Source organism: Mytilus galloprovincialis, chromosome 2 (genome assembly GCF_965363235.1).
Source record: "Mytilus galloprovincialis chromosome 2, xbMytGall1.hap1.1, whole genome shotgun sequence".
NCBI classification, from domain to species: domain Eukaryota; kingdom Metazoa; phylum Mollusca; class Bivalvia; order Mytilida; family Mytilidae; genus Mytilus; species Mytilus galloprovincialis.
The window spans coordinates 60,636,906-60,651,677 of NC_134839.1; the positions used below are offsets into that span (position 1 = coordinate 60,636,906).

Consider the following 14,772-nt stretch of genomic DNA (forward strand, 5'->3'; position numbering starts at 1 on the left):
TCTAAGCTGTATTTGGAAAAACTTTTCTGAATTTTGGTTCTCAATGCTCTTCAACTTCGTACTTTATTTGGCCTTTTCAAGTTTTTGGGGTTGGTGCGTCACTGTTGAGTCTTTTGTAGACGAAACAAGCATCTGGCGTAAATATAAAATCTAATCCTGGTATCCATGATGAGTTTATTTGCATCAATGTCATTTGGTATCTGGTGTATAGTTCAAGGAAAATGTGAACTTTATTGACAATTATATTTACCTGCTATGCTGGGACCATAGATTAAATAGCTTCATCAATGGAGTAGGTTGATGTATACCTTCATATGTTAACTTAGATAACTGAAATCATAAAGTGAAGAACTATTATTTCCACATATAAGTGAACAATCAATTATTGATGTATAGGATTACAGATATGGCTATAACAGTGGTAAATTGTGATTGGATTAAAGATATGGCCAAAAACAGTGGTAAATTGTAAAAGGTTTAAGCCATCAATGTTTTCAATATTTTAATCAACAATTTGTTTATGCTTTCATATATCATCCGAATCAGCTGACTTTTTAAAAAAGCAAAAGTAATAAGAATATATCTTGAAGAGAAAACACTTCCTCTTTTCAAGGCCTTTGAATTGCTATATTGCAGTTGAATAGATGTTGACCTTGACCTTTAAATGTCTATTTGGGTACACTTATGTTTTAAGGTTGTAGTATGACCTTCACCTGCATGTCCTTTCATTCTCACATTAAGATAATTCCCCAAATTATATGTGAAATGAAAACATTCTATAAAAGGGTACAACTTACTTGTGGCCATACAGCAACTGTGAAGACTGCCTCTATTTCTCTTTCTGTAAACTTGTAATTAATAAATTCCTCAAAGAACTGTAAGTAAATGATAGAAATGTTTGTTCTATTCATGTCAATATACATTATATTGGTTCCTAACTCAATATATTTTTTACCTGTTAAAACACCAACAAATAAATAATCCAGAAGTAACAGCAAAAATATAATGATACATCGTAACATCTTTAAGTATTGGCTATGAAAAACCAAAGAAATTTTAAGAAATAAAAAAAAAGATTTAAAATTTCACTAATACAATCTACATTTCCAATTTGACTTAGATGGAGAGTTGTCTCATTGGCACTCATACCACAACTTCTTATATCTTTTTACTCTTGAAATTGATATTAACCCATTATGTAAAAAAAAAATTAAATTGATGCAGAAAAAAAAATCATAATTGGATAAAATTTAATGCAAAAGATTTATAACAGTCAAAAGTTATCCAGCTAGTTTATGCCTTTCAGATTTCTCAGACTTTTTTAGCCTATCAGTCAACACTGGCTTTATCAATACAAATTTCTAAAAAATTTCGATTCTGACCAAAAAATCTAAAGGTACCAACTTACCTGTGTTATTGTGCTAATGCCCATATTTCTTATGTTCTTTAGAAGTGACACAACCGTTGGTGACATGTCATCTCTATGTTCAAGACAGGTCATTGATGTTGACAGGACACCTAACAAAATCTTCAGTAAGGAGTCAAGGTAGTCTTCCATCCTATGACTTAATTTACTGATCACCAGTTCAACCGAATGAAGACATCTGAAATAAAGTTTAAAAAAAATATAATATAAGATTCTTCTGTTGTTGTAAGAAAGCAGTCAGATATAACTATTGCTTATTTTTGGTATATTGTCGCAAAATAGCCTTTTGTGCTGATTCAGCATAAAGCATTCATTAATCAATCAATCAATCAATCAATATTTTTGGTGTTAAAAATGTATTTTGTCTTGTGCTACATGATGAAAGTTATTACAATTTTCCTAGGGCCTTTCATCTACATGGTAATGTGATTCTATACTTCTCAAAAATGCTTTCTTAAATATCCCGATTAATCAGGTTGCAATATGAAATTTGAAAGCAAAACACAGTTCCAGGTGCTTTGAAACACCCAAGATATATGTATATGACCAAACAATTTTTTAGTGTGATGAAATGTAGGTATAATTTCCTACAACTGTCAAATTCAACCCCTTTAAGTATGCAATCAGATGTGACGTATTATGATTTGGTGATATTACACATGAAACACATATCGTTTATTACAAAGAACTACAACCTAGACTCACCCTGACATTTTCCTCATTGGTGTCACAGACGAAAGATCTAAATCTGCTATAATATTCTGCACAAGATTCAGAGGATCCTCTGAAATTATACCAATATTTGTTTCTGATTACTTCCACAGAAAAAAGACATACACCTATCTCACAATAAAGAAAAAATTGTCAGATTGAATCTTGAGTTTCGGACCAGCTTGAGCCTCAACATTTTTCTAAAAATTCTCAAATTATTCCAATAATATTTTGATTTCACCATTTTAGAGTGTTAATATGCATAAATGTAAACTGTTTACCCTACAGATATAGCATACTTAAAAACATCAATTCTTTGAAAAGTAAATAGTGCACTTAAGTTATCTTCGTTGATAATACAAAAGAGAGAGAGAAAAAAAGAAAAAACAAGAAGTAATTGTAACAGGATGCTGTTACGAAGTCTCCCAAACAAAGCACCGATAACTCCCCATTCATATGGTCCCATGTTCATTTGATTTGATTTTTTGTCCCATACAAGAATATATATGGTTTACGAGTAGGGATCTCCACCATTTACAAGTTTTCAAACAGGAGGGGGTGGTGGTGACCCCCAGGGACTTTACCTACATTTCATTTGATTTGTTTTATTGTCCCCTACAAGAAAATATATGGTTTAGGGGTGGGGATCTGGACTGTTTACAAGATAATAGAACATTCTCAAATTGAACGGGATGGGGGTGACCCCCAGGAACTTCCATCTAATTACATGTGATTTGTTTCATTGTCCCATACAAGAATATATATGGTTTAGGGGTGGGGATCTGGACCGTTTACAAGTTTTCAAACAAGAGGGGTTGGGGTGACCCCCTAGGGACTTCCCTTTTATTTCATTTGATTTGTTTTATTGTCCCATACAAGAATATATATGGTTTAGGGGTGGGGATCTGGACCGTTTACAAGTTTTCAAACAAGAGGGGGTGGGGTGACCCCCTAGGGACTTCCCTTTTATTTCATTTGATTTGTTTTATTGTCCCCTACAAGAATATATATGGTTTAGGGGGGGATCTGGACTGTTTACAAGATAATAGAACATTCTCAAATTGAACGGGGTGGGGTGACCCCCAGGAACTTCCATCTAATTACATGTGATTTGTTTCATTGTCCCATACAAGAATATATATGGTTTAGGGGTGGGGATCTGGACCGTTTACAAGTTTTCAAACAAGAGGGGGTGGGGTGACCCCCTAGGGACTTCCCTTTTATTTCATTTGATTTGTTTTTTTGTCCCCTACAAGAATATATATGGTTTAGGGGTGGGGATCTGGACCGTTTACAAGTTTTCCAACAAGAGGGGGTGGGGTGACCCCCTAGGGACTTCCCTTTTATTTCATTTGATTTGTTTTATTGTCCCCTACAAGAATATATATGGTTTAGGGGTGGGGATCTGGACCGTTTACAAGATAATAGCACATTCTCAAATTGAAGGGGGTGGGGATGACCCCCCAGGGCATCCCCCTATATTTCATGTGATTTATTTTATTGTCCTATAATCATTTCTGAAGACTGCATGTATCTATCACTTATAGTTTTCAAGTTATATTCATTTAAAAAATTTTGAAAATAAAATCCCATAGGGTTCTATAGTAAAACCCTCCCTGCTTTCTACCCCCCAAAACACCCCTTAATAGACCCCAATGCACAAACGAAAGATTGATTGCTCACCTAGACATATTAGTCTACCATTTTATGAAATCCTAAGTCAATCTGACAAGCGGTTTTGGAGAAACGCTGCGGACAAGTTCATTTTTTAAAGCGGCGGAAGAAGAAGAAGAAGAAGAAGAATAACTAGATTTGTAATTGCTAGCAATAACGGATGGCACCCTCGTCCCCCCATTGCCAGGCGAGCGGCAGCCATTTTGAAAATTTCAAAGTCAAAGAATGCATCTACACATGCAAGTCATCATTTTTGTAAAATTTCATTAGGTTTGGAGCATTTTGAAATTTTTGACAATTTTGCTGTTTCCATGGTTACGGCAGCCATTTTGGAAATTCCAACTTCAAAATGCAACTCCGCACATGTCAGTTACTATTCCTGTAAAGTTTCATCCAGTTTGCAGCATTTTGATTTTTTTGGAAATTTTGAACATTTGTGCTGCAACCATGGTTACAGTAGATAATTCCAAAATTCTAAAAGCGTACATCTCTTTGCCACATGTCATGTTATATATCAATACAGTTTCATTTACTTTGGTGCACTGCTCTCTGAAAAAATGCTGATTTTATGCATTTTTCCATAGGGTCAATGCAAAATTTGACCCCAGTTTCCATGACAACGGCGGCCATTTTGAACTATCCAAATATTGTCTTGACATCTTGGCATACTGGAGAACATTTTCATAAAGTTTCATCCAGTTGGATGTTATAACGAAAGACTTAGAATTTTTGATATTTTAGCTGTTTCCATGGTAACGGCAGCCATTTTGAAAATTCCAAAGTCAAACTGGAAATCAGCACATGCCAGTTACCATTCCTGTGGAGTTTCTTCCAGTTTGGAACACTTTGATTTTTTTCGCATTTGTGCTGTTTCCATGGAAACGGCGGCCATCTTTTACCATTCCATAGCAAGGTGCACAACTTCAAATGGGGGTCCTCATTATGTTATAGTTCCAACAATATTCGATCACTCAATTCTTAGAAACACGATGGACAAAATGTGTGGAAGAATAATAAAAATAACTAGATTTGCCATTGCAAGCAATAGCGGATGGCACCCTTCCCCCATTGCCAGGCCAGCGGCAGCCATTTAGAAAATGTTTGCTGTTTCCATGGCAACGGCGGCCATTTTGAAAATTCCTAACTCAAAAGTCAAGTCTACAAAAGCTTGGCAACATCTATTATAAGTTTCATTAAATTTAAAGCATTTTGAAGTTTTTCATATTTTTGCTGTTTCCATGGTAACGGCGGCCATTTTGAATATTGCAAAGTCAAACCCCCACTTCAATTTTTTCCCTCCATAACCAAATACCATCATATACCTTTTAATATGTCTCTAGAATAAATTTAACATTGATGTTCTGGAATGTTCTGTGAAAATTCAAAGTTTTGACCTTTTTGCATTGTTTCCATGGTAATAACAGATATTTTGAAAATTCCAACGACAAATTCCACATCTTCCAATGTTGCTCATCGTTACTGTGAAGTTTCATGAAGTTTGGAACATTTTGGGATTTTTGAATTTTTTGGTGTAGTTTCCATGGCAACATAGTAGTTCCAATGAGTGCCAAAATCACCCAACACCTGTATATAGTGGGCACCTACATTGTATTAAAATATAATGGTTCTGAGTTCAATCATATCCCAATAGTTCACCTAAACAAAAAACTGGATTTTTTCACATTTGTTTAGTTTCCATGGCAACGTCAGCCATCTTGATGATGCCATACCCCGTTTGCACAATTTCATATAGTGGACTACATTATGGCATAGTTTCATCAATATTGTTCAAGCCAATTCCGAGAAATAGCATGGACAAAATGTGTGGAAGAATAAAAATAAAAAGAAAAAAAAGAAACGTAGAATAACAAGATGTCACCCCAACTCCGTTGAGGGTGCCATAACTAGATTTGCAATTGCAAGCAATAGCGGATGGCACCCTTCCCACATTGCCAGGCGAGTGGCGGCCATTTTGAAAAATTCAAAGTCAAAGAGCGCTTTTACACATGTTTATTAACGTTGTTGTAAAATTTCATCTCGTTTGGAGCATTTTGAAATTTTTGACATTTTTGCTGTTTCCATGGTTACGGCGGCCATTTTGAAAATTCCAACTGCAAAAGTCAACTCTGCTTATGCCAGTGACCATTTCTGTTAAGTTTCATCCAGTTTGCAGGATTTTTATTAATTTTTTGACCTTTTCGCATTGTTTCCATGGTAACTACAGACATTTTGGAAATTCCAACTCCAAATGGCACATCTTCCGATGTTGCTCATCCTTAGTGTGAAGTTTCATAAAGTTTGGAGCATTTTGAGATTTTTGAAATTTTTGGTGTTATTTCCATGGCAACATAGTAGTTCCAATGAATGCCAAAATCATCCAACACCTGTATATAGTGGGCACCTACATTGTATTAAAATATAATGATTCTGAGTTAAAGCATATCCAAACAGTTCACCAAAACAAAAAACTAGATTTTTTCACATTTGTTCCGTTTCCATGGTAACGGCAGCCATCTTGAACCATTCCATGGTGCCTGCAACTCTTCAACTAAGGGTCCTCTATATAATAGAGTTCCATCAACTTTGGTCCATTGGAATTCCAGAAATCTCCTGAACAAAATTAGGTGGAAGAAAAATAATAAAAACTAGAATTGCTATTGCAAGCAATAGCGGATGTCACCCTTCCCCCTATTGCCACTAAGCGGCAGCCATTTCAAAATTGTTTAACAGTGAATGCACATATATACATGGCAATACATCTTTCTCTAAATTTTCAGTGCATTCAGAGCATTTTAGAAAATTTCACATGTTTGCTGTTTCCATGGCAACGGCAGCCATTTTGAAAATTCCAAAGTCAAAAGTCTCATCTATACATGCTAGTTAACAATAATATTAAGTTTCATAAAATTTGGAGCAGTATGAAAATATTTTACATTTCCGCAGTTTCCATGGCAACGGTGGCCATTTTGGAAATTCCAACTTCAAAAGTCTGATGCAGACTTGACAGTCAACAATCATAGTAAGTTTCATAACTTTTTGAGCATTTTGAAATTTTTGAAATTTTTGACATTTTGGCTGGTTTCTATGGTTACACAGACCATTCCAAATTTTTAATGGCAGATACCACATTGGTACATGGGAGGGAACATACCATCAGAGTTTCAATGGATTTGACCTACCCTTTTAAGAAAGTAAATGCCACTTTTAGGTGTTTTTGGACCATTTTGACCATTTTTGCATTGTTTCCATGGAAACGGCAGACATTTGGGAAATTCCAACGCCAAATTCCACATCTACCAATGTTGCTCATCGTTACTGTGAAGTTTAATTAAATTTGGAGCATTTCCATATTTTGGAAATTTTTGGTGTAGTATCCATGGCAACATAGCAGTTCCAATGATTGCCAAAATCATCCCAAAACCAGTGTATAGTGGGCACCTACATTGTATCAAAATCTAAAGATTTTAAGCATAACCATTCTCAAATAATTGGCCGAACTCTAAAATTATATTTTTTCACTATTTTTCTGTTTCCATGGTGATGGCAGCCATTTTTTAGTTCCAAAGTTGCACTGCAACTGGAAAGTCAGGGTTCCTTGTTATAGTGCACCATCATTCAGATTGGTTCCTTTGGCTCCAAAAAAACTGCCGGACAAAATTAGGTGGAAGAAAAATAATAATAACTAGAATTGCTATTGCAAGCAATAGCGGATGTCACCCTTCCCCCCATTGCCACTAAGCGGCAGCCATTTCAAAAACTTTTAACAGTAAATGCACATATTTGCATGGCTATACATTTTTCCATTAAGATCAAAGCATTAAGAGAATTTTTTACTTTTTTGCAGTTTCCATGGCAACAGTGGCCATTTTGGAAATTCCAAAGTCAAAAGTCTCATCCAGACTTGCCAGTGAACAATCATATTAAGTTTGATCAATTTAGGAGCATTTTGAAATTTTTGAAATATTTGGTCCTGTATCCATGGTAACAGAAGAGTTCCAATGATTGTCAAAATCATTCAAAAGCTGTATATAGTGGACAACTATATTGTGTAAAAATTTGATGATTTCAAGTTCAAGCATACCAAAATTATTCACCAAACCCTGAGGTTTTTAGAGCATTTTGACACTTATGCACTGTTTCCATGGTAACGGCAGACATTTTGGAAATTCCAACGCCAAATTACGCATGTACCAAAGTTGCTCATCGTTACTATGAAGTTTCAAAAAATTTGGAGCATTTTGAAATTTTTGAAATTTTTGGGGTAGTTTCCATGGCAACATAGTGGTTCCAATGATTGCCAACATCATCCAAAACCAATATATGGCTGGCACCTACATTGTGATAAAATATGATGATTCTGAGTTTAAGCATCTCGAAATTATTCACAAAACCAAAAACTGGAATTTTTCACAATTGTTCCGTTTCCATGGAAACGGCAGCCATTTTTTATGGTCTTAGACCCTACTGCAACCCGAAATTTTGTGTTCCTCCTTATAGTGAACTATCATTAAGATTGGTTCCATTTTACTCCAAAAAAGCTGTCGGACAAAAAAAGGTGGAAGAATAATAATAATAACAAAGAAACATAAGAAAAGCAATATGTCACCCGACATTGTCGATCGGGTGACATAACTAGAATTGCCATTGCAAGCAATAGCGGATGTCACCCTTCCCCTCATTGCCACTAAGCGGCAGCCATTTCAAAACAACTTAACAGTGAATGCAGATCTATGAATTGCGATATATCTTTCTGTATATTTTCAATACAATAACAGCATTGTCAAAAGTTTCACATTTCTGCTGTTTCCATGGCAACGGCAGCCATTTTGAAAATTCCAAAGTCAAAAGTCTCATCCATACATGCCAGTTGACAATAATATTAAGTTTGATAAAGTTTGGAGCATTTTGAAAATATTTAACATTTCTGCAGTTTCCATGGCAACCGCTGCCATTTTGGAAATTCCAACTCCAAAAATCTCATGCAGACTTGACAGTCAACAATAATATCAAGTTTCATAACTTTTTGAGCATGTTGAAATTTTTGAAATTTTTGACATTTTGGCTGGTTTCTATGGTAACACAGACCATTCCAAATTTCAAATGGCAGATACTACATTGGTACATGGAAGGGAACATACCATCAGAGTTTCAATGGATTTGACCTACCATTTTAAGGAAGTAAATGCCACTTTGTAAGGTTTTTTAAAGCGTTTTGACCATTTTTGCCTTGTTTCCATGGTAACACAAGACATTTTCGAAATTCCAACGCCAAATTGCACATCTTCCAATGTTGCTCATCGTTTCTGTGAAGTTTCATTAAATTTGGAGCATTTTGATATTTTCGAAATTTTTGGTGTAGTATCCATGGCAACATAGTAGTTCCAATGAATGCCAAGAATCATCCAAAACAAGTATATGCCCGGCACCTACATTGTATCAAAATATAATGATTCTAAGTTAAAGCATCTCCAAATAATTCCCCAAAACCAAAAAGTGGAATTTTTCACATTTGTTCCGTTTCCATGGTAACGGCAGCCATTTTTAATGGTCCTATGACCTACTGCAACCCGAAATTTTGTGTTCCTCATTATAGTTGACTATCACTAAGATTGGTTCCATTGCCTTCAAAAAATCTGCCGGACAAAAATCATTGGAAGAATAAGAATAATAATAACAAAGAAACGGAGGAAAAGCAATATGTCACCCGACATTGTCGATCGGGTGACATAATAATAATAATAGGGAAAAAGAAACAGAGGAAAAGCAATATGTCACCCGACTTTGTCGATCGGGTGACATAATAAGAAAAAAAAAAGAAACGTACAATAACAATACGTCACCCCAACTCCGTTGAGGGTGCCATAATAAGAAAAAAAAGAAACGTAGAATAACAATATGTCACCCCAACTCCGTTGAGGGTGCCATAACTAGAATTGCTATTGCAAGCAATAGCGGATGTCACCCTTCCCCCTATTGCCACTAAGCGGCAGCCATTTCAAAATTGTTTAACAGTGAATGCACATATATACATGGCAATACATCTTTCTCTAAATTTTCAGTGCATTCAGAGCATTTTAGAAAATTTCACATGTTTGCTGTTTCCATGGCAACGGCAGCCATTTTGAAAATTCCAAAGTCAAAAGTCTCATCTATACATGCTAGTTAACAATAATATTAAGTTTCATAAAATTTGGAGCAGTATGAAAATATTTTACATTTCCGCAGTTTCCATGGCAACGGTGGCCATTTTGGAAATTCCAACTTCAAAAGTCTGATGCAGACTTGACAGTCAACAATCATAGTAAGTTTCATAACTTTTTGAGCATTTTGAAATTTTTGAAATTTTTGACATTTTGGCTGGTTTCTATGGTTACACAGACCATTCCAAATTTTTAATGGCAGATACCACATTGGTACATGGGAGGGAACATACCATCAGAGTTTCAATGGATTTGACCTACCCTTTTAAGAAAGTAAATGCCACTTTTAGGTGTTTTTGGACCATTTTGACCATTTTTGCATTGTTTCCATGGAAACGGCAGACATTTGGGAAATTCCAACGCCAAATTCCACATCTACCAATGTTGCTCATCGTTACTGTGAAGTTTAATTAAATTTGGAGCATTTCCATATTTTGGAAATTTTTGGTGTAGTATCCATGGCAACATAGCAGTTCCAATGATTGCCAAAATCATCCCAAAACCAGTGTATAGTGGGCACCTACATTGTATCAAAATCTAAAGATTTTAAGCATAACCATTCTCAAATAATTGGCCGAACTCTAAAATTATATTTTTTCACTATTTTTCTGTTTCCATGGTGATGGCAGCCATTTTTTAGTTCCAAAGTTGCACTGCAACTGGAAAGTCAGGGTTCCTTGTTATAGTGCACCATCATTCAGATTGGTTCCTTTGGCTCCAAAAAAACTGCCGGACAAAATTAGGTGGAAGAAAAATAATAATAACTAGATTTGTAATTGCTAGCAATAACGGATGGCACCCTTCCCTAATTGCCAGGTGAGCAGCAGCCATTTTGGAAATTCCTAAGTCAAAGTCCCCATTTAATGTTGTCTATTAACATTTCTGTAAAGTTTCGTCAATTTTGGAGTATTTTGAAATTTTTGCAGTTTCCATGGTTACGGCGGCCATTTTGAAAATTCCAAAGACAAATACCATTTCTGTATATGCCAGTCAATATTTGTGTGAAGTTTGAATCATTTTTGAGCATTTTTAATTTTTTTTACATTTTTGCTGTTTCCATGGCAACGGTGGCCATGTTGAAAATGCCATACCCCGATTGCAAATCTGCACATGCTGGTTAACATTCTGGTATAGTCCCATGACAATTGGTTCATCCAGTTTCAAGATATAAGCTGGACAAAAAAAGTGGAAGAATAAATAAAAACTAGAATTGCCATTGCAAGCAATAGCGGATGTCACCCTTCCCCCCATTGCCACTAAGCGGCAGCCATTTCAAAACAACTTAACAGTGAATGCAGATCTATTGATTGTGATATATCTTTCTGTAAATTTTCAGTACAATAAGAGCATTGTCAAAAGTTTCACATTTCTGCTGTTTCCATGGCAACGGCAGCCATTTTGAAAATTCCGAAGTCAAAAGTCTCATCTATACATGCCAGTAAACAATAATATTAAGTTTCATTAAGTTTGGAGCATTTTGAAAATATTTGACATTTCTGCAGTTTCCATGGCAACGGTAGCCATTTTGGAAATTCCAACTCCAAAAGTCTCATGCAGACTTGACAGTCAACAAATATATTAAGTTTCATCAAGTTTGAAGCATTTTGAAGTTTTTGAAATTTTTGACATTTTGGCTGGTTTCTATGGTAACAGACCATTCCAAATTTTTAATGGCAGATACTCCATTGGTACATAGGAGGGAACATACCATCAGAGTTTCAATGAATTTGACCTACCATTTTAAGGAAGTAAATGCCACTTTTAAGGTTTTTTAAAGCGTTTTGACCATTTTTGCCTTGTTTCCATGGTAACACAAGACATTTTCGAAATTCCAACGCCAAATTGCACATCTACCAATGTTGCTCATCGTTCCTGTGAAGTTTCATTAAATTTGGAGCATTTTGATATTTTGGAAATTTTTGGTGTAGTATCCATGGCAACATAGTAGTTCCAATGAATGCCAAAAATCATCCAAAACAAGTATATAGTGGGCACCTACATTGTATCAAAATATAATGATTCTAAGTCTAAGCATCTCCAAATAATTCCCTAAAACCAAAAAGTGGAATTTTTCACAATTTTTCCGTTTCCATGGTAACGGCAGCCATTTTTAATGGTCCTATGACCTACTGCAACCCGAAATTTTGTGTTCCTCATTATAGTTGACTATCACTAAGATTGGTTCCATTGCCTTCAAAAAATCTGCCGGACAAAATTCATTGGAAGAATAAGAATAATAATAACAAAGAAACGGAGGAAAAACAATATGTCACCCGACATTGTCGATCGGGTGACATAATAATAAGAAAAAAAGAAACGTAGAATAACAATACGTCACCCCAACTCCGTTGAGGGTGCCATAATAATAATAATAGGGAAAAAGAAACAGAGGAAAAGCAATATGTCACCCGACTTTGTCGATCGGGTGACATAATAAAAATAAAAATAATAAGAACTGAGCAAAAACAATAAGTCTCCAAACTTTGTTTGGGAGACTTAATTATGAACTTACATTCTTTCCTGCGCTTTATCTCTTTTTTTGCCCAAGTTGGCATGTTGATTTTCAAATTTGCACAAGAAAATATTGCAAATAAAATAAAATGCTCATATAGGTTTAACTTTGTTGTATATAAATAGACAATACTATAAAATCTATTAATTTTCTGTTGGAAAAAGTGGTATAAATATTTTACTCACCCGAAACATAACTTTGAAATGAAGAGAAGACCATATCTAGGAAAACACAAATTTCCTTTGATTGACATCCCATAATAAATCTAAATACAATAGTTCTACGGAAATTACTCTTTGATTTTCCAGACGAGTCTTTTCCAGTTTTACTCAACATTTTACCATATAGGATTCTGAAATGAAATTTGAATGATATTTCTAATTACCTGAATAATATTAGTGAGTTTAATATCTTTAGTTATAAGCATAATTTTGGGTAATATTTCAAAGAATTGACTGCTTCCCTTGGTAAATTTATTGGGTGTAAAAGCATTTTGAAAGAAGCTCAGACGCTCTTCATTCTGAAAACCTGTGCACAGTCAACTATTTTACAAACTTATAAAATTACTTAAAGAAGCATTCAATACTTATAATTACATTTAATGCTAGGATCATAAAAACATGATTTTCATCCAGTTTTTAATTTTTTAAACCTATACACTTTTAATATTGTGGAAGTTTGTGTCATTATGAATGTTACATTTCGAAATTTTGTTTTGAAATGAAGATTAATTTCAGAATGATGATAGATTGCTGTTAGCCAATCACAATAACGTGTATTATAATGAAACATACATGTCATGCAAATGTGTATGGGTTAAGTCAATTCTGACCTTTAATTTGATTGGCTTCAAGCTTCTGTGCAGGTGAATGTACAGAAACATCTGAAGTTTTTATAAGGTTTAGACTTTCAAATAGAGGGACAAAAGATACCAGATCTAGAGGGACATGAAAACATAAGTCAGAAATAAACTGACAACGCCATGGCTAAAAAAGAAAAAAGACAAACAGAAAATCAAAAGTACACAAAACACAACATAGAAGTCTAAATACTAAGCAACACAAACCCCATCGAAAACTAGGGTGATCTCAGGTGCTCTGGAAGGGTAAGCAGATCCTGCTCCACATGTGTCTACTAATACTCACCTCATAAGAACAGGCATAAGTTCTCGTCTACTAACACTCACCTCATAAGAACAGGCATAAGTTCTCGTCTACTAATACTCACCTCATAAGAACAGGCATAAGTTCCTCCCTGTGTTCCTCCTTTACCACACTACTTTCTGCATCCAAACTGAAGGCTACAATCTCATTTTTAAATGATTTGTCATCCAACAATCTCTCAAAATTTTCCCTGCAAATATTTATATATTTTTTGTTAATGCATTTTGCAAATGATAAGCTAATGTTCTGTAAGTGTGTAAAGTCAATATCCATTTCTTAATGCACACCCTCAGGTATTGTTGTACAGCTGTGGAAAACTTCATTATTATTTATCTAGCTGTTTAGGAGTTGTTGCTTAATAAACACTATTACTGTGTATTCTTTTATTTTTTTGTTAGAACAATTTTCATGGATGTTTAATTTCATGGTTTTGCCAAAGTCTGCATATATTCATAACATTTAAATGCATGGTTCGTCTGTATCCATGAAATCCATTCAAATCAGTATCCAACAAATATTAATGAATCCTTTCTTCCTTCTTTCATTCATTCCAACTATTCTAAATGACAAACAACAATTGAAAATCACAAAACATAGATTACTTTCAAGTTATTATCAAATTTAAATATATTATTCACACTTACCTATAAGGTACCAGATATTGTGGTTTATATGTCATTATACACTTAAACACAACTCGCTGTATTTCCCCATTCTTATGTTGTAAAAGCTGAAATAAAAAAAATTAAGAATAGAACATCACAGACGTTATAGATTGCAGTTTACTCAAAGGTAAAACAAGTGAATCTGTCAGCTAATGCTCACTAATGATACCCCCACCCATTAAAAGTATAACGTAAACAGGAAGTTATTGAGTGATGAATCTGAAAACGCATCACATGGTATAGCAAATAGAAATCATTTTCTATTTTCTTGGGTTTCGTGGGTACAAGTGAACCACAAATTGAAATATATAACGTATTATAAATGTTTCATAGGCTTTGAATGCAGAGATTGGTAAAACCTTGAAATCAAATATCCACCACAATGAAAGTTCTCCTCAATCCACAAAAATTAGTACCCACA

The 14,772-nt window shown here is 34.7% G+C and overlaps 1 protein-coding gene across 2 annotated transcripts in view; it reads right to left on the reverse strand.

The window, feature by feature from the left end:
• LOC143064019 (small subunit processome component 20 homolog) overlaps positions 1–14,772 on the reverse strand; it is a 112,012-nt gene that overhangs the window by 55,758 nt on the left and 41,482 nt on the right. For both annotated transcript variants that reach the window (XM_076236517.1, XM_076236516.1), the window contains exons 25-31: positions 14,331–14,416; positions 13,751–13,876; positions 12,709–12,875; positions 2,132–2,210; positions 1,409–1,604; positions 798–875; positions 251–330 (exon numbers count right to left, since the gene is read on the reverse strand). In XM_076236517.1, the coding sequence (XP_076092632.1) occupies positions 251–330; positions 798–875; positions 1,409–1,604; positions 2,132–2,210; positions 12,709–12,875; positions 13,751–13,876; positions 14,331–14,416 (812 nt within the window). The remainder of the gene's footprint in view (positions 1–250; positions 331–797; positions 876–1,408; positions 1,605–2,131; positions 2,211–12,708; positions 12,876–13,750; positions 13,877–14,330; positions 14,417–14,772) is intronic.